This window comes from Lynx rufus, unplaced genomic scaffold (genome assembly GCF_022079265.1).
Source record: "Lynx rufus isolate CCGP_SWC_20201006 ecotype Redwood Valley unplaced genomic scaffold, mLynRuf1.p SCAF_2, whole genome shotgun sequence".
Lineage (NCBI taxonomy): Eukaryota > Metazoa > Chordata > Mammalia > Carnivora > Felidae > Lynx > Lynx rufus.
Window position 1 is genome coordinate 167,507,139 of NW_025814834.1, and position 24,876 is coordinate 167,532,014.

At 39.3% G+C, this 24,876-nt stretch overlaps 1 protein-coding gene across 1 annotated transcript in view; it reads right to left on the reverse strand.

Moving 5' to 3' along the window:
• The window catches only part of SGIP1 (SH3GL interacting endocytic adaptor 1), a 136,675-nt gene that overhangs the window by 107,631 nt on the left and 4,168 nt on the right, over positions 1 to 24,876 (reverse strand). Inside the window, exons 2-3 of the mRNA XM_047082345.1 lie at positions 4,946 to 5,009; positions 163 to 187 (exon numbers count right to left, since the gene is read on the reverse strand). Coding sequence (XP_046938301.1) covers positions 163 to 187; positions 4,946 to 5,009 — 89 coding nt within the window. The remainder of the gene's footprint in view (positions 1 to 162; positions 188 to 4,945; positions 5,010 to 24,876) is intronic.

The window sequence follows — 24,876 nt, forward strand, 5'->3', positions numbered from 1 at the left end:
CATGCAATTACTACAGAAAATTACAACAGTGAGAGGTCTGAAAAGTCATTTAAGTTATTTTTTCCCTACAGGAAAAAAAAAAGAAATGGGGCTTCAAGAAATTCAAACATAGTATATATATTGAAATGCAAACCTACTGAAAATGGTCATTTAAATACTTACAATTCCATCTCTATCTGGTGAACCTCTGTAACAAAAAGAAATGGGTAGCTATTAGGAAAATGAATCATTCTTGCTACATAGACTAACATACAACAATAAGAATTGCAGACCACCTCTCTCCCCCTTTCCTGTGTTCCCACCCCAGTGAACCTGGCTAATGAAAACAAAATCAAAACAAATTAGTCGAATGATATTTGAGCATGGGATGTGTGCCTGTGTGTGGGGGAGGAGGCAGATTCTCGTTAAAAGCTGTTGTCCAAAAGGTACATGTTGCTATCGCGGTGTCTTGGTTCACTTTTGAGAGGGGAGTTTATTAAGAGTCTGTCCCACTCAGCTGGCTCCATTTAAACTACCACAAGGAATGTAAACTGACTTGCCCTCTCTCATCTTCTCCCCTGTGACTGGTCTTGAATCTCTCCCTATAGAAAGGAACTCCTATGGTATTTCTCTCTTTACTTTGAGAATCTGTATTTTCTTCTATATTTATATACCTACTGCTCCTTTGATTTCAGGAGAGCAGGAAATGGAGGACAATGTTTGCTAAATGGCCCCCTTGATGACCTAAGGCCAAGAGAGTTCATCATCCAGGGTGACACTGTGTTGCAGTGCCTAGCAGTAAAGGTTCCAGAGTAGGATGAACCTGGGTGTCCAGACTCCACCACTCATTAGTTCTGTGACCTTGAATACATTACTTAATCTCTCAAAGTCTGTTTAAATAAAATAAAGTAGGGGCGCCTGGGTGGCGCAGTCGGTTAAGTGTCCGACTTCAGCCAGGTCACGATCTCGCGGTCCGTGAGTTCGAGCCCCGCGTCAGGCTCTGGGCTGATGGCTCGGAGCCTGGAGCCTGTTTCCGATTCTGTGTCTCCCTCTCTCTCTGCCTCTCCCCTGTTCATGCTCTGTCTCTCTCTGTCCCAAAAATAAATAAACGTTGAAAAAAAAATATTTAAAAAAAAATAAAATAAAGTATATAAAGAACTTGTAATTAGTTCCTGGCCCATACTAACTAGTCAAAACTGTTCATTTGTTATGTTTTTTTTTTCTCTTTCATGGTGTCTCATGACTGAGAACACAAAACTGACCATTTGCAGCCATGTTAGACTTCAAAGCAAGTACTATTATTGTTCCTTTGGGAAACTGAACTGGAGGAGCCAGAGGAAGGGAGAAATAAAAGGGTAGTCACTGTGACTTTATAACTTCCTATTTTAGTTCACTCTGTAAAGAGCTAGAAAAATGTTATTCTATTAACACGGAGGCCAGAGTTATGCTTAGATGAGGACCTGCATTGTTTGGAAGGTAAACTTAATAAGTGCTTGAGGTGGACTCTGAAGTCTTAACGGAGTTTGGTGTGGTTGGAACTGTTCTTTAGGAGGTGGGACCAAGTAACAACATTCCTTATTGATTCATGGGGTGGGGAGGAGGAGAGAGAAGAGGGAGGGAGGGAGAGAGGGGGAGAGAAATGCAGAGAGTTAGGAGCCCATCTTCTGGGCTCCATGATGGAATTTCCTTTTCGTACTAACACCCCCTTCAAATTCAGCAAGATATTCCATTTAGATTATAAAACACTTGATGGGAGCCCATCATTTTTCGTAAGCAGTTCTGTGTCTGTGGGGATGCAGAGGTAAATCAGCGATACATGGACTAGATGCAGAAAGGACCCCGATATTGAAAGATCCATGGGAGTTGACAGAAATCTTGGGGTCTTTGAACCTGGCTATGGGAATTAGTTGGTTCAAAGAAATTTCATGAAAAACAAAGTGTAGGAAGATAAAAGTTGATAAAAGTTATAATTCACTGAATGAATACTGAGTGTTTATAGCCAGGCACTAGGCTAGAATCAGAGGATAGAAATAATGAAGAAGTCATGCTCATGGTAAAAAGAATGAGACAGGAGAGTAAATCCAGGGGGTTACCAAGGTTACCAATAAGCCAAGGTTGGACAGAAAGCATAGAGGAAAGGTACTGCCCTACATTCATCAAAGCAAACTTCCTTTTTCAGATTTATATACCGCAAAAAATAAGCATTTCTTACCAGGATAGCAAACCTGTACTGAAGGAACTGAGAGAGAGATGATTGTGTCACCTTTAGGGTAGGATATATCCAAAGGTACTGATCCTCACGGGGATGTCTTTGGGGGCAACACATTATAGATATGAAGACAAGGCTCTGCAGATAGGCCTGGCTGTGGTGTTGCCCACTATTGGTCCAGGTACAAGGGTATATCAATAGGCGACCTAAACGAGAGGTTGCTTGATCTCATGCATATTGCAGCTATAGGGGTGGCATTTCCCTGTAATTGGACATAGCGGCATAGTGTCCTATCCTGCCTCTGTCTTAACCATTGATGGAATGGAGCCTGTGTCTCCTAGTCTGGTGGCTGTAAGCATGGCAGTGAAGACCACTGGCTGTATTGCCAGACTGCCTGGATTCAGTCAACATAGATTCCTAACTGCATAACCTTGGGCAAGTTCTTTGAGCCTTTTGTGTCTCAGTTTCCTCATTTACTAAATAGCTATGAAAATGGCATATACCTCATAGGCCTATTAAAGGATTCAATGAAGTGAAGAAAGTGAAGAGCCTGGAATAGTGTCTCGAATATAGTAAACACTCATGAAATGTTATCTAGAATAAAGTTTTTATACAATCTGACCTAGGATGGTGAGTGGAGAGATGTTTGCTAACATCTCAGTCTCAGATGCTAGAGCATGTGTTATCAATGCATTTTCTAACCCCCTCTTATGGAGTTTTATACATATATTTTTAGTAATCTTCTTTTCTTTTTAGCAGAGAACCCATTACATTTACTGACTTCTATTTGAAAACTAATCATCTACCATGGGCCTTTGTCGCTATTTTAAGAAGTGTCAGTTCCCTTTTGCAGCTACTGCCTTTTCTCTTACTCCGCTACAGGTCTTGATTAAAATTTTGCCCACCTAGTCTTTTTCTTCTGGGTGACAGAGGATGGGCACTTGATTTGGACTAGAATTCTGGCTCCAACTCTTATTTCCAGATAGCCTTCAGAGAGTTACTTAATCCCTTTTGGCACTGATTTCTCATTTCTAAAATTGAGATATTATTTCTAACCTTATTGAATCGCCGTGAGGATTAAAAAGGATATCAGTGCATACAAAAATACCCTGCACAGGGCCTGCCACTTAGCACAGGCTCTCTCTTTTCCTCTATCAGCCACTGTAATGATGATCAAATCAGGAAGCTCTGGTCCCGACCCCACTCTCTGTCTAAGGAGGTTCAATCAGCTATAGTTGGAGCTGGTCGGCTACTGGAGCAGGTTGCTTGGCAACACTCAGGGAGTTGTGACAGTCCTGAAAACAGTTTGCATCAACAAGGTTTCAATGATTGCAGACGAACATAAGCATTACCTAACACTGAAGGGACAGTAAATTGCCAGAACAACTTCCCAGCCTTTTGCAAGAATGATGCATGACCCAATTCGAGAGCAGGGGTTCATGAAAAGCAAAGGTTTATACTAAACAGCATGTCCTTCAACTATCACTGCTGGTAGAATAAGTTTATGGCTGGGGTGCCTGGGTGGCTCAGTCGGTTAAGCCTCCGACTTTGGCTCAGGTCATGATCTCACAGTTCGTGGGTTCAAGCCCTGTGTTGGGTTCTGTGCAACAGCTCAGAGCCTGGAGCCTGCTTCGGATTCTGTGTCTCCCTCTCTGTCTCTGCCCCTCCCCTACTCATGCTCTGTCTCTCTCTCTCTCAAAAGTAAATAAAACATTAAAAAAATTTAAAAAAAGAAAAACTTGCAAGACTAGAGTGAATGTCATTTCCCTGAAATAATTATTTACCAAAAGAAAAAGCATACAGAAAAGGTAAGAACCAGAGATTTTAACAAGCGATTTTAACAAGCGATATCTACACACACACACACACACACACACACACACACACACAAATTGCTTCCTCCCCTTAGAAAACTTTTTACACTATCTGGTTTAAAAGGCTTCAAGGCTTCAAGGTTGCCCATTCCTAAGGAAGGAAGCCCAGACACCTCACCCTAGCCCTTAAAGCCCTTCCTATCTGGGCCTGGTCTCCTTTCCAGCCTTGCCTCCCATTACCACCTTTACCTGCAGCCGTCACGTAGACAAACTGTCCTAGCTATCTTGTCCTGAATGCCTACTGGACTTTTCCATCTCTCTCCCTTGGCTGTCATTGTTCCCTTGGCATGAGATGCATGTCCTCACCTACTTGAAGTCCAAACTCAAGGTTCCTCCCTCTCTGAGGCTTCACTGATCATCTGTCCAAACATGAGTTTTCCCACCCTCAAATTTCCATGAAATTTCATTTTTAACTGCTCATAAGGAACTGACCACATATTAATTTGTATTAGTAAGAGTAAGAGTAGCATCCACTGCCATTTACTGAGCATTTACTAAGCACTAGCTACCATAGGAGGCATTTCAACTATGTTATCTCATTTTGTTATATGGAAGATATTTCTTTGGTATGGTAGATATTTTATCCCATGATTTATACATTCTTGGAGGACAAGGACACAGTGCAGCGCTCATACTGTGCTAAAATTTATGAATGATAAAAATATATGGGATGAAAAGCTAAAGGTGAGTAGTAAATGTAGCCCTCTTTGGTTTCACCTGTATCCAAACAACTGTTGATTTTCCCATTTTGTAACTTTCGGGGATTCTAGCCAAATAAAGGGTTTAACGGGTGCTTCATTCTGCCGTGCAGCTGACCACACCACATGGCCACATGTGGTCCCTCAGCTGCAGCTGAGCCGCTGTGCTGTCCCAAAGTACATACGTCGAATCAGTGTCCTTTTCTTTCTTCCGTATTCCAAAGGCCTTCCTTGTACGTTTTTTCAATCCTGTGGAAAAAACAACAAAGGGTCAAGGAGATCGAATTCCTCTTTGAACACTCCTAGCAACATTCAAGTACACGGTATCAGGGCTCCAACTCATGAACTGTGAGATCATTACCTGAGCCAAAGTCAGAAGCTTAACCGACTGAACTACCTGGGTGCCCCCAAGTGAACGAAATTTTTGAAGTTGCAACACACCAGTTAACTTCAAACATTTAAAAAGCAGTGAAAGTTTATGTAAGTATCTGTGTGTGCACGTGGACATGATTCATTATTATTTTCAACAGATGTTTATCAAAGACCCAGCACTGTAAGTTCTTAGCTCTCTGAACAATCTAAGAATGTAAAGAATGCAAAGGAGATCCGGGCTAGATATAGAAAAGATTGCAAGTTTCTCTTAGATTATTGTTATTCATCACTAAATAGGTCCTTGGTCAAGAAACCATATCACAGATTTATATAAACAGCAATTTTTGGGTGAGACATATCCTGAGAGTAGGACCATTCCAAGGCACAGATTACGTGAACAAGAGAGCTACATTGACAGAACACATCTTTGTCTCCCACAGTCCCATCTCATCTTTTTCTAATTCTTCAATTCTGTGGATTATTAACCATTCTCTGAACATACCCCAACATCTGTACTCCAGTATCTCTTTCTTCTATAAGTGGTTCTTACCTCTGGTTGAGGTGCTTTTCCTATTCGGATATTTAGAATTTCAACCATCTATCAAGGCCCAGCCTTCTCTGTGAGGGCTTCTCAGCCCTAGAGGTATAAGAAACTGACTATTCTGTGCCCCCCCCCCCCGACCCCTAATGTTGCTCTTAGGTATATTTTTATTTATCAAATTGTTTCACTTAGTTCCTATGTCAGTTTCCCTCATAGGCTGTGAGCTTTTCTACGACACAGACCAAGGATTCCTTCTGTATGTTCCCTACACCTAGTATAGGTACCAGATAACATTTGTTGATTTAAAATATCTTCCAGGAAGCATCATTCAGGAAGTATTGGGGTAAGAAGGCTCCTTTCTTCCATCCTGGAGAAACCAAGCCCAATCTTGGTTCTTCCATTCCTATCCTGTCAAGGCTCTGTCTGGGATTCCTATCTCCTACATGTTCCATAGTTACATATATGGCTCATGTTTCTTAGTGAGTATTATTCAGATATACTAGATGCCTATATATTTCAAAGTCTTAGACTTGTTATTGGTGGTTTGGAAAGTCTTCTTGACAAATTGGAGCTGGAAAAGTCACTAAATTTCAGGATTTGTTTGGCACTAACAGGTGGAACAAAGGGAAAAACATTGACAGAATCAGAGATTTGGTGACACCTTCTTCCAAAACATGTGAGTCAGCCCAAACCACTCAGCTTACGTGAGTCATTCATTATCTGGCTCTTAGGATTCTACTCATATGTGATCCCCAAAATGTCTCTGTTCAGTCTAATTTTGCATTTTAATAGTCATTCCATTTAAGGTGTTTAGGTCTTTAAAATGTCAATGTTTGTTTAAAAAAAATCTCTTCCCACATTAAGCTCTTCATTACTCTTCACATGAGTTTATAGGAAAACTCACTGACATTTAAAACTACCCACCCATAATATTTAGGAACACCTTCCCCCATTAATTTTTATTTATTATTTTTTTTTAATTTTAAAGAGAGAGAGAGAGTACGTGTCAGTGGGGAGAGGTGAAGAGGGTGAGAGAGATTCTCCACACTTTGTATGGAGCCTGACATGGGGCTCCATCCCATGACGCTGAAATCATGACCCGAGCTGAAATCAACAGTGGGATGCTCAACTGACTGAGCCACCCAGGCACCCTCATTTTTAATTTTAATCGTTAAAAACTTTCTTGCTTCTTACCTCTAATTGCCTTATCCTCTTATAGGGAAAAAATATCATAATGACAATCATCATTTTCTTCTTGGGTCCAGGCCTCTTAATTGGCTTTTCCATGCTTCTAATTCAGGTTTGGGGTCACAGTAAATGCTATATTTTACCAATCACTGCTGGTTTTTATAGGACTTTAAAATAAATGCTATTATTATTTTATGTTTTCAAATCATTTTACTTTCTATAACTTGACTATAAGAGACAGCATGTTCCACCAAACAGATCAGAAAATACACATAAATTCCAGTAATTCTTGTATTAAATTGGTAAGAGAACAGGCAATAGTAGTTTTCCATAGATTCTGTCCTGTTATGACCACCAAATTTGGACAACAGCCAATATGAACTAAGTCACAAACACCATGAATTGTCCATCTTCCAGTGAAAAGTGCAAAGAATCAGGATTCAGGGGACAGAGTTCATTTCCAGCATCATTTTAAATTGTGTACCTTAATACAAGTTCTATCTCTTTGTGTCTCAATCTCTGTCTAAAACAAATAAGCCAATAATAAGGGAAGAAAGAATTTGCACACATTCACAAAATGCTATGCCAATCTGTAATTTTAATTTCACTGAAAGTTGCATTTCCCATATCTAGAATACTTTTCTATATACGGAATACATATGGGAATACACCAAATATGTGACATTCCAGAAAAACAGAACTAACCAAATTGTCAAATAAGAGAAAGCATTGGAAACATTTTCCCCCCTCGAGAAGTGGAAAGGTTGGAGAAATTTAGGAAAGTAGGAAGACAACTCTGAAAGACTAAAGCAAACAGTTATGAAACGTAGAAGTTATTTGTATCTTAACAGCTCTTTGAGAAGATCCAGGAAGAAACAATCATACCAACTGTGTTAAAAGTGAATGTACAGGTGTGGTCATACGTTTCAGAGTTCATTAAAAAAATATTCAAATAAGTTTTTTGAAAGGGAGTAATGATTTTCCACTTCTGACTCCAGAACTTCATGACAATTTTAAAGTCAATTTCTGTAATTGTTTTTAGGTTGGGTCATGAATATTTGTCAACTATTCTTTACCAGAAATGGGAGGGAAAAACATCACTTGTTTTTTAAGAAATGAAGTAACTATTCCTTTGTCAATATCAAAACAAAGAGATATTAAGGGAAAGAATTTTGTTGTCTTGATGATCTTGGGCTAGAACGATTCTCCTCCAAGCTGTGGAGGTGAGAACATCCTCCAGTATGCATCCAGAACTGCAGCCTTGGGTCAGCCACACAGGAAGTCTGGCCTGTGCCTCTAGCTCCTCTCCACTTAATTTAGATTCTTTTAGTTTCCTTTGGTACTACGAGAGGAGCTAGTCAAGTCTGGGAATAACAATGAAATTAAAAATAGACTGATTTTTTAAGAGGGTGGCAAAATAGGTGATCCTGGATATGATGTTACAAGGTAATAACATAAAGCAAAGAGTACAGAAATTGACAACAGTGATAACATAAGAAAAATATAGAATAAGAAGTTTCATCAGTGTAATATTATTAGTTATCGTTACTGAGGCCTTACCTATAAGCCAGGCACCAGTTGCTTTACATCTGTTGACTCATGTATGTGAAAAAGTAGGAGGTGTTTTCTTCTCAAATAACTGCCTAAGTTAGGTTTTATTATCATCATTTCCAGGGAGGAAATTGGAGGCTCCCTTACCTCTATTGCTCCCCAAATGTTGAAGTTCTTCAGGATTTTGTCCTATGGTCCTCTATACCCTCTCCCTGGGGCAAACCCACATGGTTTCACTTGCCATCTGTACATAGATGAATGTACATAGATGAACCCTGAATCTATAGGTTAGGCCCAGTAGTATCTCATGAGCTTCTAAATATACAGTATTTCTCACAGTCAGGCTTTTCTAAATTGACAAGAAATTTCTTCAAAAGCCTTTAAGCTCCACTTATTTTTTTTTTTATTTTTTTTAACGTTTATTTATTTTTGAGACAGAGGGAGAGCATGAATGGGGGAGGGTCAGAGAGAGAGGGAGACACAGAATCTGAAACAGGCCCCAGGCTCTGAGCGGTCAGCACAGAGCCCGACACGGGGCTCGAATTCACAGACCTCGAGATCATGACCTGAGCCGAAGTCGGACACTTAACCGACTGAGCCACCCAGGCGCCCCTAAGCTCCACTTATTATATATATGCAATTAAACCTATAAAGGTACGCCTGATCATTTAGTTACAATTATTTTCTGAATAAAATTCTCCTCAAAATGAAATAGTTCTCACGGTGACAGATGGTAACTATACTTATTGAGGTAAACATTGCATAATACATAGAATTGTCAAATCATTATGTTTGTACCTGAAACTAACATAACACTTTATATCAACTATACTTCAATAATAAAAATTTTTATAATGAAATTGTTCTCTATCAATAGATAAATGGATAAACAACATTTAGTATACTCATATGTAAAATATATTTCTTGTGAAAGGTCCAAAAAGTTGGAGAGTCTTTTTTTTTAACTTAAGAAAATATCTTTTAAGTTTAAAACACAAATTGTGTTTACTAGTGTTGTTCTCTGAAACTTCCCTGAGATAATTTAAAAAAAAAAGTCAAATTACCTTGGAACTTCCTGGTTTTAAGAGTATACAACTCTGCAGGTGAAGAAGAAATAGTAGAGCAGAACATAATGACCTTTACCCATTTTTTTTTCTCCTGAGTACAACTGTTCTATAAAAACTCTTTAAGCAAATGCTAAATTCTGAATATGAGCCTTTAAATGTTACACTGAAAACAGAATTGTTCGGAGGGAAATTCCAAAAAGAAAAATTTGGACTCTATATTAATTTTGGATCAAACATCAAAATCTGATAGTCAAAAGAACCTACAGGGTTTTTGCTTGGTTTTATGTCTTCTGTTTTATTTTTAAAAATCCCATTTGAAATTTTGTTCTCCTTAGAAATGAAGACTGATTCTGTAGATGGACAAGTTGAGGTAATCGTCCTGGAATTGAGTCCAGAAAGAGAAACTGAGGTGTGAACATCCTCTAGGAAGGAGCTGAGACCCAGACACACAGAAGACACTGTTGGCCTTAACCAGAGATGCCGTCCTCCCATAGAGGAGTCTAAGTGGAGAGTCCTGCCAGTTACATCCTCCTTTCTATCCTTGTCCAGAATTCCTGCCATTCCACTGCTAGCTGTGGGACAACAAGGAGAATCCACATGTAAAATGGTCACTGTCCTATTAGCACATTGGCAGCAACTGGTTTATCACATGAGCTAATGTAAAGGGGCTGAGATGGGGAGAGATGTAGGGATGCAGTAGAGAGGAGAAGAGCCAAAGACAAAGCCAGGTTCTAATGCTGGGGGAGAGAGGGCCCTGCTGGGGTTGGGGGGGGCATATTCTGTGTATTTGATTGTTGAGAGACAGAGCTCCTTTGAAGGTATTGTTTTTTGATTACTTTCTTTACTCATTTCACCATCTTGCTTACACATTGCTTTCACTAATAGCTCTTCATTGTGGTGTTAAAGCCTTCGTATAAGCGTATTGCCTATGAAATTGTTGAAAAGGCAGTACTTTTGGAGATCATCTTCCTGAGGTATATTTGGTTCTTCCACTTCCTATCTTTCCCAAAACAGTGCTTTGGAGCAGAGCTTGGACAATGCAAGGCCAGGGCACAAAGCTGGGTCTAGAGTGATCTACTGGTGTGGAAAAAAAAAAAAAAAGAAGGAGCACGAGGAGGAGGGATGGCAGTGAGCTGTTTAGGGTCAGTCAGTATGCAAAATACAGTTCTTAGAGGGACACAAATCATTCCCTCATGTATCTCGCCCAAAGCATGAAGATTCCAGTTCCCAGAAACACAAGCAGGAGACCTGGTGGGAAGGAGCAGAATGCATGGCCCTCTTTGGAATCCAAAGATTTGGGATCAAATCCCAATTTGACACATTGGTAGCTGTCATTTGCAGCAAAGAGAATCTAAGAGGCATTATGTTACTTTTAATATAAGATTAATGTCCTCACAGGGCATGAGGTTTGGAGGGATAATCCCAGTTTTTCTCTTTGCAATCACTAAGAGCAAAGGGAGGTACCTCTTATTCACTGAGTACCTCGTATGTGCCAGGCACTGTGCTAAGCACTTCACACAGACTAACCCTTTCAATGAGCTCAGAAGGTATCACCAACCCCCTATCTTATGAATTAAGAAACAGACTCCAAAGGATTAAGTTCTTCTAAGATCACTAAGCAAACAAGCGATAAGACCAAGATTTGAGCCAGTTCTGTCTGACTCCAAAACCAAGCAACTTTTTACGGGGTGGTCATGATGCTTCTTGTAGTACCCAGAGCAATGCATGGGACATGGTGGACACACCATCCATATCTGTTTAACAAGTAAAAAAAAAAAAAAAATGGCCAAAGTTTTTATAATGGTTAAAACAAAAACTAATGACTTTTCTGATCTTTGCAACCTACAATTCCATGGATGTTCAGGTTTTTGATATGCATTTGTGCAAACGGAAGTGTTAGGGAAGAAGGAGCCCCGAACAGCACAGGATGGAACTATCTGAATGAATGCATAGGCGTTAGAGCAGAGAATGGAAATGCAGGGTGAGTGGTGTGCTAAGGCCTCACCACATTTTTAAGTGAAAAATGTGCATAAGAGCACATCAAAAAGCTCAATTTAGCCCAAAACACATATCATAGTGAAAAATGAACGGAAGTAAATTATTAAGTACTTACGATGGTTTAGGGAATGTATCAGGAAGTTCTTTATCTTACCCCAGTACAACCTCATATGATGGGAGCTATTATCGTATTGATTCTATACCGTGGAGTATGAGGAGTAACTGGTACCAGAACACACAGCTAGTAGCTGACAGACCACATTTCAGAGTCCCTTCTGCCTGACTCCAGAGTCCATGTTCCTCACGTGTCTGTATATCTCTTTGTCAGTCATCACAATTCATTTTGCTCTCTTATTAAAAAACAAACAAACAAAAACCAACTAGATTTTTTTTTAATTGAAAGACCTTTTTAGGAAAATTAAGATGCACATTTCTTACATGTGAAGACTGTATTTTGCACGTTTAAATCTTTGTATGCTGCCCAGGGAACATAAGGACACCTAATAAATGTTTGCAAAATCTATTCTTTGTGTGATAACGTAAATGTTCAGCTGAGCCTTCAGCTTGGAGGGTTACTCAAAGGTGAATCACATGTAATGGAATTATTTATTTTCTGCAGGAACCCAGGCCAAGCACTTGGTCTCAGTAATATAAAACAGACAAATTTAATTGTCCTGGGCATAATGCCGCATATTGACAGTAACTCTAGACTGTCAATATCTATTCATTATGATGGTCGCTGTATTTCTCTCAGGAAAGATTAAGATTCTTTGCGTATCAGCTCTTCCTCTAAGTTTTAAATATAGGTACTATAATCCAATTCAGATTCTTTGTCAGAGGGTCTTACAGAACAATGTAAGATAGGTGAAGACAGAGTTCAGCCCTTCCCATGGTTTTTTATGTTTATGATTTTCAGTACTTAGACTACTGCATAAGATACGGGAACTGCTTAATAAAGGAAAGTTCAGTGTCAGGCAGTACTTGGTACATGGTAGTCACTCAGCAAATGTTTGCTGGTTGCTCTATATATTTGCAATTCTCATCAAAATTGTCCAAAATTGATGGGCATGTGCCCTTTGGTCTGAATGTTTTACCTTCATTCTTATGTGACTCAAAGGAAATTCAGTTGTTCTTTGTACTTAATAGGCACAAAGATGGTACCCAATCATTCTGAGGGGAGCCTACGGGGAGAAATGTGCACCCTGATGATGTCCTCCATTAGTATTGGACTGCGAAAGGATGTGAGATGGATGGCACCTTAACATTCAGATTTGATACGTGAGAGTTCATGTTCATGCACTAAAATGGAGATTGCTAGAAGGCAATTCAGAACTTCAAGGAGTTAAAAACAGTGATGACTTTTTTTTTTTTAAAAAAATATTTGACATTTGGTGACACGGAAGAAAATGTTAAAGAGAAGATGGTCACGGAACGGATTTGCCACAAAAAGACTTAGTGTCTGCTACGCTATTATTAATGTAATGAAGGAGCTGAGTAGAATTAGGAGGAATTTTAAGCAGATGAACAACTTCTATTAAGATTTAAGCAGAAAGATCCTTGGGAAGAGTATGCAGTTGTAATGAAAGTTAGGAGGGTTGAGCTCTGAAAGACTTGGATTCAAATGTCGTCTATTCTATGTCCTGGGGCAAGTAACTTAACCTCTGAGTCTCAGTTTTCTCAGCTGTTCATCATAAAAGCTTTGGGTAAAGTTTAAATGGGTATAAAAGTCCTGTATAACACCTACATTATATTGTGCACCACTACATGCAGATTTCTCTTGCTTTTCTTGCAGTTTTGATAGTTACAAAGCATTTGGGAACCAGTTATTTCAGCTGATTACATAAAAGCAACTAAATGCCTGATTTGTAGATCTATTCTTCTAGAAATAAAAATACATCAATCGGTAATAATCAAAATTTCAAAATCTTGAGCTTTCTTGGATTACACTTTTAATAGAGAAACCAAACTTGGTCTCAATAAATTTAATCTGGTAACATCTATCACAACAGATAAGTGGGGATTAGAAGACTCACAGTCTTTTCAGGAAATATAACCATCTCCTGTAGCATAAAAATACAGCATTGATGAAGCCTTTACTATGTGCAAGTCTATTACGAACTTAATCAGCTGGTCTTCCCAGTGTGATTTGAGAATAAGCCAATGTCACCTCTACTTGGATTAGTGGTATATTGAATTTGGAGTTTCTTGCTTCCATTGTGATGAGGAGACACACATACTTTGCTTGGAAAATAACACTTCAAACACAAAATTAATTTGACCTGTTCAATGAGAACCTTGTTCTATAAAATGGCTTCCCTCTTATTCCCCCTTCCTCCCTCTCATTCTCTCTTCCCACATACACTGACTCTCTTCTCTCCCCTCCATCTCCAGTCCCTCCCCTGCCTGACACTGACATGTAAGATTAAATTAAAGTTAATGATCCTGTTCAGATGGACTCTGGTTTTGAGGCATAAACAGAAAAATTCACTGAATCACAATTCACCAAATTTCATTTCCAAAACACTCCATTTTCAACAAGGGAATACATCCCAAAGAAAGCAAACTGGACAGTAACAAAAATCCTTTTCATGTGCCCTTGTCTTTTTATATTTCATCCAGAGAGGAAAGAGCAAGTACTTTGGTAAAACCTCTAACTTGTTACTACATGTGCCATTTAGTGCTCTGAGTTAAATTTGTCAAAGGTGAATTGAAAAAGAAAGCTGGAACACATTCTGCATAGAATTCTCGTGGTTTAATTCTAACCTACTAGGGAGAGGCACAGAGGTGGACAAGGGGAAAGGAGATTTACATGGCACTGCAGAGCCAACCCACCACAGGCCATTAGCCAACTTCACTTACCAAGAGCCCATGAAGCCTACTTCCAAAATAGAATAGAAATGGTCTGAAAACTTAAAATATATATATATAGAAGGAGATATTTTTAAAAAATAAGATCAGTCATCAGATAAACATGCACAAAAAATACAAGTCTCAAAAGGGAACTAAATAGAGAATTTAGCTCTAAGTTCTTTTGAGAGGTCTCAAAGGCCTCTGGGATGTATGTAGATGGATCCCACTTACAAGGGTCATAAAGATCATGATTATCCATGTATTTATTCACCTGCCCTCCATCCATCCATCCTTCTGTCGTCCCACCATCCATGCTTTGGCTATAAATCCTAACAGATAACAAAATTTATTGACATGAAATTATTCCTGTGGGATAATATAAATCTATCAAATTGCAATGAAAACCTGATCCCCTTTTGTCTATTCTCATTGGAGGCAGAAAATATCAAGTTAATGCTCTTGGGAAATTAACCCTTGGTAGGCTTGCAGAATTATCAAGCAATCCCCTCCACATGGCTAAATGGTCATACTTATAAATCTTATATACTAAACATTCAAATTGATGTTTGTTATTCTACTAATGATTCTTTGGTTCTAGATCCTCATTCTTACCTAGCAAGGTCAGAATGACAATTTTTCCATATTGGTCAGTATTCTCTTCACCAATATCCCAGTAATGGCCAGGGATACAACCCTAGCCTTTTATTCAGTGCTTAGAGTCATGCTTAGAGTCGTGCAAGTTCCAGACTATCTGTGATCACTATCAGAAGACCTCCTCATCTTCTCACTCAGTGGTTGATAGAATAGGAACCTGCTGAATATCTGTCATGTGCCAGAGATTCTTCTGGTCTAGGGATACTGTATCTAATATTACCCTTGAATAATGTGAGATCACAGATCAGTTACTAAGTAACCCTAAAACACCCACCTTCAATTAAGTAGCTGCCACCCACTTTAACTGTTTATCTCTTCATCAGTATGACATGTATGCATAATTTTGTGGTGTTTGGTGTGAAGAGTGACATAAGATGAGGAAGTGCAAGGCCATATCATTCAAGTTCTTGAAGGTCAAGTTAGAGACTTTAGATTTTAAGAGCAACAGGCAGTCATTGAAAGTGTTTGAGGGGCGCCTGGGTGGCTCAGTCGGTGAAGCGTCTGACTTCGGCTCAGGTCATGATCTCACAGCTCATGAGCTTGAGCCCTACGTCTGACTCTGTGCTGATGGCTCAGAGTCTGGATCCTGTTTTGAATTCTGTGCCCCCCTCTCTCTCTGCCCCTCCCCACTCTCACTCTATCTCGCTCTCAAAAATAATATTTAAAAAATTAAAAAAAAGAAAGTATTCAAGAAGGAAAGTAACATCATCTATTACCTTGTTCCAGAAAGCTCCAAAAGTAATTAAATTGTTTAATGTCACTATGATATGCTAAATAAATGAAATGAGTCTCTTCTACATCATCAAGAGATAAAATTACACTGTTCTTGAGTACTATGCTACACTAGTTATTTGAAAACTAACATTTGAGTTAGGTTCTGTATAGAAACTCTAACCAAAATATTTAAATTTCCTGAATTCCTGAACATTTCTTACCACTTAAGAGTTTACCATTTGTGACAGTATATAAATATATCACTTTTGATAATCCTAATTGAGATTCAACCTAATTAAGAGCCTTCTGTTGAAACCTCCATACTTCCTGAACTCAAACCCCTCACAGAGTTGTGCTACATTTGCAGTCAGTCCCGAAACCAGACTGTAGATTTACCACTAACCAGATATGTGTTGTTGAAAAAAAGATCAATCTCTCCAGAATTCAGCTTCCTGACCTGTAAACTACCTGCTTCCCATGATTATTGTCTTAAACGAGAAAATGGATTTGGATATGTAAATTAAATGCTACCCAAGCAGAAAGCAATATCATTATTTATTTGTGTGATTATTTTTATCATCTTAATTGGGGGTTGAAAAACAGTAAACTGTGGTAGTATATATCATCTAAAAGTATAGTATCCAATCCAGTGAAAATAGTAAGGTTCTTCTCTTTCCTTGTTAATATGAAAAGGGAAGGAAAATGCATTTCCCCTCACAAACCTTCTAGTATATTTTCTGGTTTCTTCTGTTGGATATGTTAACTGTAAGATTCTATAAAATCTTGCCTACTTTTCACCAGTCTAACAAGATAATGACAAATGTTCACATGAAGCATGGGTAATCGAAAGCTGATCTTCCTCCCAAGCCAGTTTCTTTTTCAGGGGGTTTCTCTCCAAGTAAAATGGTACCATCATCCCCCAAGATGCTTCATCTAGAAACCTAAGAAGCACCTTGCACTCCTCCTTTCCCTTGTTCTCCATAGCCTATCCATCAGGGAGTGCTGTTAGCTCAATTTCATATATATGAATCCTTCTTGATATATATCAAATATGTGTCTATCTATATCTATATCTATATCTGTATTTGTATCTATATCTATATATCTCCAATCTGTTCACCTAGGCTCCTTCCATCTCATAAAGCTGTCACCTTTAAGACATGGTCTCTAAGATTGCTGTGGAAGAATATGAGAAAGCTATCTCAGATATTTTACCACCTCAGCCAGGAAAGAGATAGTCCTGCTTATATGCCACTGGCCAGAACAGCATGGCTTGTATACCAAATAGTCTCACCTAGATGTAAGAGATGCTGAAAAACAGTCCGAGTCTGTGAAGCCACGCCCCAGCAAAAGCTTTGCACTCTGGCAAGGGAACTTGGTTCTTTGGAAGTCAGCTGTCTCTTTCAATCCCCGCATGGATGTAAGATGCTATCACTTCTCTGCAGCTCTAGTCCCACATAACTAACCGGTTCTGCCACTAGCTACTTGTGCTAATTTGAATAAATTTACACCTCTCTTAACCTCAATATGCTCATCCATAAAATGGATCTTATGTCATAGGATTGCTATGAAACCTAAATAAATCATGCTTAACAAATAATGTTCTTAGCAAAATCAATGGCTTGTCACATCATTATTTTCTAAAAATTGAGTCTGAATATAAAACTGATCCCAGGTTAAATTCTTAAAATTTTTTGGATTAATAAAAATCTATGGTATGGTTTGCTGAATTACTTTTTCCCCCCTAAAGGTAATGGTTTAAGAAGGCTTTGAGGTTTTTAACCAACTTCCAAATCATAATTTAAGCCAATTTTTATTTTTGTTTGTTCTTGGAAGGGGGTTTTAATCAGCTTCCGTTAAAGGACAAAAAAGAGGAAATAACACAGCACAACTGACAGGTAATTAAGTCACAGAATAGCAGAGTGGACATCAACATTTGGTTTGGTACTGGATCAGCAAAACTAAAGCGCTGAGAGTTTAAAGCAATAGGCCCACAGCCACACAGAGAATTATAGAGGGGACTGGACTCCAACTTTCATGCTTTACTTCAGCTCAAATACGTGTGTATGATATATAGACCAATATAAAAATATAAATATGTGTACCTATATATGTAGAGAGAGAGAACACAAAACTACATAACCATCTTCTCTAGTACTCTAAATTACCACGTAGCTTTATGTTTGAATATGTTTTTGTTTCCACTTCAATGATAAATATAACTCATTACTTTCTAAATGTCTAGAATAGTGTCATGAACCCCTATTTGGCTGAATGGCACTGCCCTAGCAATCTGAATCACAATTCCAATGACGCCAATACTTTTTTAGCTGAGTTCTGGCTTAGCATTTTGATTAAATTTTCTGTTAAGTACTCTAAAAAGACTTTTCACTTTATGAGACTATAACCTCAAAGACAAGGAAAGTAAAAGGTGACTTTAATAATAGAAAACAAAACAAAACAGAAAAAAAAAGTCATTAGAAATGGTATCTGTAGAAATGCCAAGATACAAATGCTGAATCTGAATTAAGCTAATTATGTGGTACGTTTCACAAATGTATTTTGTTCTTCCTGGAACAGTCACATTTATAACAGAATCTACACGCTTAATTTAAAATTTTGCCAGCACACTAGTCAGGCTGCCCCAGATATTTCTCCTTTGAAACTCCCTTGAAAACCAAGGCTAGGGGCGCCTGGGTGGCTCAGTCGGTTAAGCGTCCGACTTCAGCTCAGGTCATGATCTCACGGTCCGTGAGTTCAAGCCCCGCATCGGGCTCTGTGCTGACCGCTCAGAGCCTGGAGCCTGTCTCGGATTCTGTGTCTCCCTCTCTCTCTGCCCCTCCCCCACTCATGCTCTGTCTCTCTCTGTCCCAAAAATAAATAAATGTTAAAAAAAATTTTTTTTTAAAAAGAAAACCAAGGCTAGCTCTCGTTTTTTTTCTTTCTTTTTTATGGCCACGTAAACACATGCACACACCTTCTCGCCTCAGCCACTTAGTCTAAGTACAGCCCACCTCAGTGATTTCAGTGGAATTCAATCTGCTCTGAAGTCATCAGAAGACAGAACTCCCTACTTCGTGTGGCATTTAGGACCAGGTCTTTCATAGTTCTCCAGTTTTATCTGTCATCATTACTCTTTGAACACTGTGCTCTGCAACCAAACATTCTCCTCATTCCCTAAACAAGTATATTCATGACCTACGTGTTAGCCTCTGTTTGGAGGTCTATCTCTTTGGACGACCGTTTCTTCAAACTATACCCACAGAAACCCACCCATCCTCAGGCTGGCTCAGAAGTGCCCACCTATGTCTGTACCAAGTTTTCCTACAGAACTGAATTTTTCCCCCCTTGGGTTCTTCCAAACTTCACTTGCGACTTCATTATAGAACTTACCAAATTTTTGCCTCCTATTACAGTTTACATTATCTTTGTTCTCTTAGACTTTAAACTGCTTGAGAACGGGACCCACTTCTTATTCATCTTGTGCCCCATCTGTGAACCTAATTCAGTGCCACATACACAGCAGATAGTCAGTGAACATTCACTGAATTGAAAAAAAAGGTTCCAAGCCAGGCAAAGACTTGAGTGCTAAAAATGACCTTCTCCATCATTATTTGGTATAAGCAACTGAACAAGGAGTTTTCAGGTGAAGACTTTTTCCATCACTGAGAAAAGAACCTCCACTAAATACTCACTTGCAAATCTTTACTTATCTAAGGGCATGAATCATAGATACAGCCAAAGTCCTAAAAATGCAGCAAAGTAAATGAAGAAGTAGAAGGAAAGGTGAAAGAAGGTGTCACACTTGGATATGTATGCACAAATAAAGTGTACTCACACTTGTGTATATAACACAGAAGAGACCCTCAGACTCTCCCTCAGTGCCTGTTCCCTCTTGTTTTAAGGACAGATAGAACATCCTTCTTGATCTCCTTTTCCAGACCAGAAGGGCAGCAGCCAAATAGATGAGTCAAAGAGGCAAAGTTAAAGATAGGTAGTTAGGGCAACTGCCAAAGACGAAAAGATGCATCACACTGTCTGGAGAAGGAAAGGGCTTTTATCTTGGGGCCACCGGCCCAATGAACAGTGCCTGATGACTTTGTTGAAGTAGAGCATGGGGCGTTAATCGGGATTCTAAAAATGATACATATAAAAAGCACTTTTAAAGTTGTCTCAAGTCGATGCAAGAATGTTACCTTCACCATCAAAAAATAGATTCAGTTATGTTTGGTCTTTGCGTAAGAAACAGAAGCAATGTAAAAATATTGATTTTTAAGAATATATTTTACATATATATTAAAGACATATATTAAATATATTAATATATGTCTATAATCTACATTAACAGAATAGATTAAAACCTAACTTTTTATATTTCCAAAATGTAATATACATTACATTTTACATATATTATACATAGAAATACATTATTTTTTTAGAAAATTAAATTCTGTGGAAGAAGGCTAGCTAGAATTTGTTAAATGCCATCATGTAATTTTCATGGATTATCTCATTAGAACTCACAGCCCCACACTGTTATGTGGGTATAACCATCCCCGCTTTGCAGATGAGGCACACCTCTCAGAGAAGCACCACAGATTTCCAACATGGTAGAGATAGTAAATGATGGGTCAGGGGTCAAATTCAGGCTTGTTGGAACCCAAGGCCCAAGCTCTTGACCCATGTACACATGTCTGCTGGGAGGCTGAGCGGAGAGCAGTTGGTGCACACTGTGCCCCGACCATGCACTTGCTAAACTAGCTCATGAGACCCAGTGATCTTGTGCTTCCCTAGTCTCCTCTCCCAGCACTCCTGGGAGTATCTGTTCTATATGGTCTGCTCCATTCTATCGCTATCAGTATTACAGAAAAATAAGTTTGTAGTCAGGAAAGCAAAGAGCAATATACAACTAAGTCAGTGGTTTGCATGTGGGATGAAATACTCCCTTTGCCAAACAAGTCCTAACCTTTTGAGTTGGCCTCATCTCTGAAGAATTAAAGAGGTGGATCAGGCATCTTTATGACAGAGTGTCCCCTGGTTAGGAGGGGGTGGGGTGCTGGGGGCTTCACTCTAGGCCTTTTAGGGCTCCCCTGTGATAGGATAGAGTCAGCCACACAATCAAAAGGCAAGAGGGGAATGAATACCATTTCTATCTCTGAATTACTGGTTTTCATTTTAGCACTAGAGACAGTGACTTCAGCTTCTTTGCTTCAAATACTCTCAACCATCAATCGCTAGCAAACTCCCTCCCTCCCACCACTACCACTATGGTGCATCGTCTATCACTCAGCTATGCCCAATGGTAGGTCATGCCTGAAACAGCTTGCTGCTTCATAGCTGCCTAAGGGTGCTCTCCAGTATAGAGCAGGTTTTATTTATAAGTAATGTATTGAGATTGCTGGGCTACCTGGCCTTTGGGTGTGATAAAACTCCAAGCCTTGGTTCCTTATCCTCAAGGAACTCATTGTTTGAGATGACCAGTTGATATTTTGTCTTTTGAAATACGAGAGAATGATGGAGAAAGTTCGTGGTTAGGAGAAGAATGTTATAAATTCAAGCATGTTTTATCATCAATTGAAATTCTGGAATATGTTTGAGTTCTGTTGAGAAACTGATGTAGTAAAGTCCCATTACAAGATAGTATAGGTCATAGAAATAATGCATAGAAACAATGCGTGAAAAACAATCTTGTTTTCATCAGGGTGAATGTTTTAGGATTCCAGGAAAAACATACTCATGAAAATGTCCTAACTATAACAAGAAACGTCTGTTAGTATGTAGCAGTAGCTCTTAACTTCTTTTTGATCACAGACTTCATTGAGAATCTAATCAAAGCTATGGATCCTCTCGCCATAAAATACTGGCATGCACATATATCTACCAACCTGTGTGTAGGGAATTTATAGACTGCCTAAATGTATCACAGACCCAAGTTAAGTCCCTTACTATGTAGGAACTCAATTATTTTTTTGCATTAATGTGTAACGATAGTGTATAATAAATGATCTTGGCTGAGACAACCCAGCTATGCCAAGCATTGTGGTGAATCTTCGTCAGATGTTAAATGAGTTATTTAACACTTTAGAAGGAATCAGAGCCTGAGTCAGGCTTAGAATTCATAGTGTTTGTCCTTGGACCCATGATGATGGATGTCCTAAATTACAGTCAATCAGCCGAGCCCTCTGTTATGTCTCCCTGATGGAGCCTCCCTATTTTTCTTCTGGCTGCTCTAGTCATCCATCTGTTTCTGTTACAAACAGCTCCAGTGCTTTTTTAGACCCACAGCTTTTAAAACTGGGTAGAGGAGGAAAATAAAAACCCATTTACTTCAGGAGCAGAAATAGAAACTAAAGAACTTGGTCATTAGCAATAATAAGCAAAGAAAAAATAGAGTTCCTACTGTGTGCTAATTACAATGGTAAGCCCTCTCACGTCTCATGTCACTGAATCCATAAATTCATCCTGCTGGGTAGATGTCATTCATCCATTATTTTACGGGTAGCCAGAGGCTCGAAGAGATTATATGACTTGTGTAAGACCCCCTGGTTAATAAATTACACTAATATTTAAATATATTTGTGTCTGGGGTGCCTGGGTGGCTCAGTTGGTTAAGCGTCCGACTACAGCTCAGGTCATGATCTCACAGCTCGTGAGTTCAAGCCCCGCGTCGGGCTCTGTGCTGACAGCTCAGAGCCTGGAGCCTGTTTCAGATTCTGTGTCTCCCTCTCTCTCTCTGACCCTCCCCTGTTCATGCTCTGTCTCTCTCTGTCTCAAAAGTAAATAAACGTTAAAAAAACTTTTTTTTAAAATTAAAATAAATAAATAAATAAATAAATAAATAAATATATTTGTGTCTGACTCCAAGTCTAGTAGTTTTTTCCTACTGTATAATGCTTTTAAAAGTACTTATTTAAAAATGAGATCTAACTCCACGCTTCCAGTCTCTTAAAATTCCCTATGTCTGAGAGACTTCAAAGCTTCCCCAGATGAAAAGATATGCATGGAGGAGAAAAGACTCCCTGCACCTCCTAGAATACTCAGGTGGATTCCAACACTAAGGTCACATGGTCTTGGCTGAGCCACAAAGCAATTGAAACCTTACCTGGAGAACTGGGCTTCCTTCCAGGAGCATTCAGACTCATGCTGCCTTTTCTTTCAAGATGTGGCTAATTGAGCCACAGAGACAATCAGTGGTATCAGGCAGTAACGAGGAAACTTCATATCCTGTTTCCATTCACCCTTAGACACCAAATTAGCTTTCACCTATATTTTCTTCTAGATCGAAAATAAAAGCCCTAACGAACTATCATGGCAAGAATATCAGCTTGTGTTGGCCCATACAGGGGTCATGAGTTATTGCTTGGCTGTATTTGTTAAGAGCTCTGCGACACACTGACATAGTAGTTTTGTGGTCTCTAGACTGGTTGCCTCCCCACGCATCTCAATAAGACACAGTCTGTTATAACGACCACGGTACCAGTCTCCTGAAATGAATTTCAAGCATCCAGGTTGAAAACAAAGCCACATGACAATCCGTTAGGGACATTTTTAGAAGCGTCACATCTCTTCAGCCTTCTTTGACTTTCCATTTCCGTTCTTTGCGTCTTCAGCTTCCCATTTCTGTGTCTTCTTTCATTTCTCTACCTCTTGGGCAAGGTAACTGAGCAGCCAGTCCAAGGACCTGTGTATCCAGAAAACCCTGCCCACGGGGCCCTCTCCACCTGGGGAGCCACTGCCATAGAGCAATTGCCTAGTCAGGTAAGAAAGCCTTTAATATCTGCCCACATGACGAATTCCAAAGTCATGCTCAGAACTGACCCTGGCTTCTCCCTTAGTAACTGCCTCCAGCAACCTGAAAACTTTTGGCAGATGTTTACTGGTCACCCGCTACATGCTGTAAATTTTTCTATGTATTGGGGTACAGAATTAATAAGATAGAGCTTCTGCCTTTGAGGAGCACTGCTGAGTGGTATGAGAGATTCACAAATATATGATTTCAGCATAGCATGATATTAGGGTCCACTTATGTGCAGCAGTTAGAGTCCACTAGAGCACAGAGGAAAGGCACCCACCCTAACCTGGGGATTCGGAGAGGAGTCTCATCTGACATGCATAATCTGAGTCCCAAAAGATAAGTAAGAGTCTGATGAGAGCCAAAAAAGTGAGATTAACATTCCAGACCAAGGAAACCACACAAACATGGTCACAAAAGCATGAAATGGATGATATGTATGGAGAAATAAAAGCTACTTGCTATTTGTTAGTCACACTAAGTAAGAAGGAGACGATGATAGGAGATGGGGCTAAAAAGGTAGGTAAGGATCAGGTCATAGGGTGCCCACATGTTACACTAAGTGACTTGGACTTTGTTCTGTAGGTTATTAGGAAGCAAATGTAGGCTTCTAGCAAAGTATTTACATGGTTAGATTTGCACGCAGTGGGGAAGATGGGTTAAGTGGCGAAGACTAGAAGCAGGAGACCAGTTTAGAGACCATCATAACAATCTAGCCCAGACAGATAATGGGGGCCTAAAACTGGCAATAGAAACAGAGAGTGGACCAAAAGTTATTTAGGAGACAGAGTAGGGAAAGTTTAGTGAATGATAGATGTTGGATTGAGGAGTGGGAAGAACTCAAGATGACTCATCGTTAGAAGTAAGGGGCTACAGGTTGACCAGGGAAGACTCGACTGTCTCAGATTACACAAACCAGCTAACCCTTTGCTAATCCAATGCAATAATTCACATCTTTTATAGTTACAGAGTAGTGACAGTTTTATGAATTAGATATTCATCACAATACATATTTTGCCAAGTGTCCTATGAAGAAAATATTTTGTCACAGCTGAGGAGATGGGTCTAGGGAAAGTTAAATGGACTTGGTCAGAATCACATAACAAAGCAGACTCAGGTTTACGTCAAAAACCTAGAAAATGATCTTTCTTTTTAAGGCATACTGTATAAAATTATCCATATTTCACGCTTTTGACTGTTTTGGAAATTTCACATGGTTCTTCCGTGGAGAAATCTCGTTGTCTGAGACCTCCATGACAGAAATGCAGCCTTCCACTTGACTCTTCATGTCAGAATCTTTGTTTCTGTATTCTAGTGGTTTTCCTACACAGACCTTTCTGCCATATTATGAGATAAAATTCAGATCTGGCTAATTAATTCAAGGAGTAA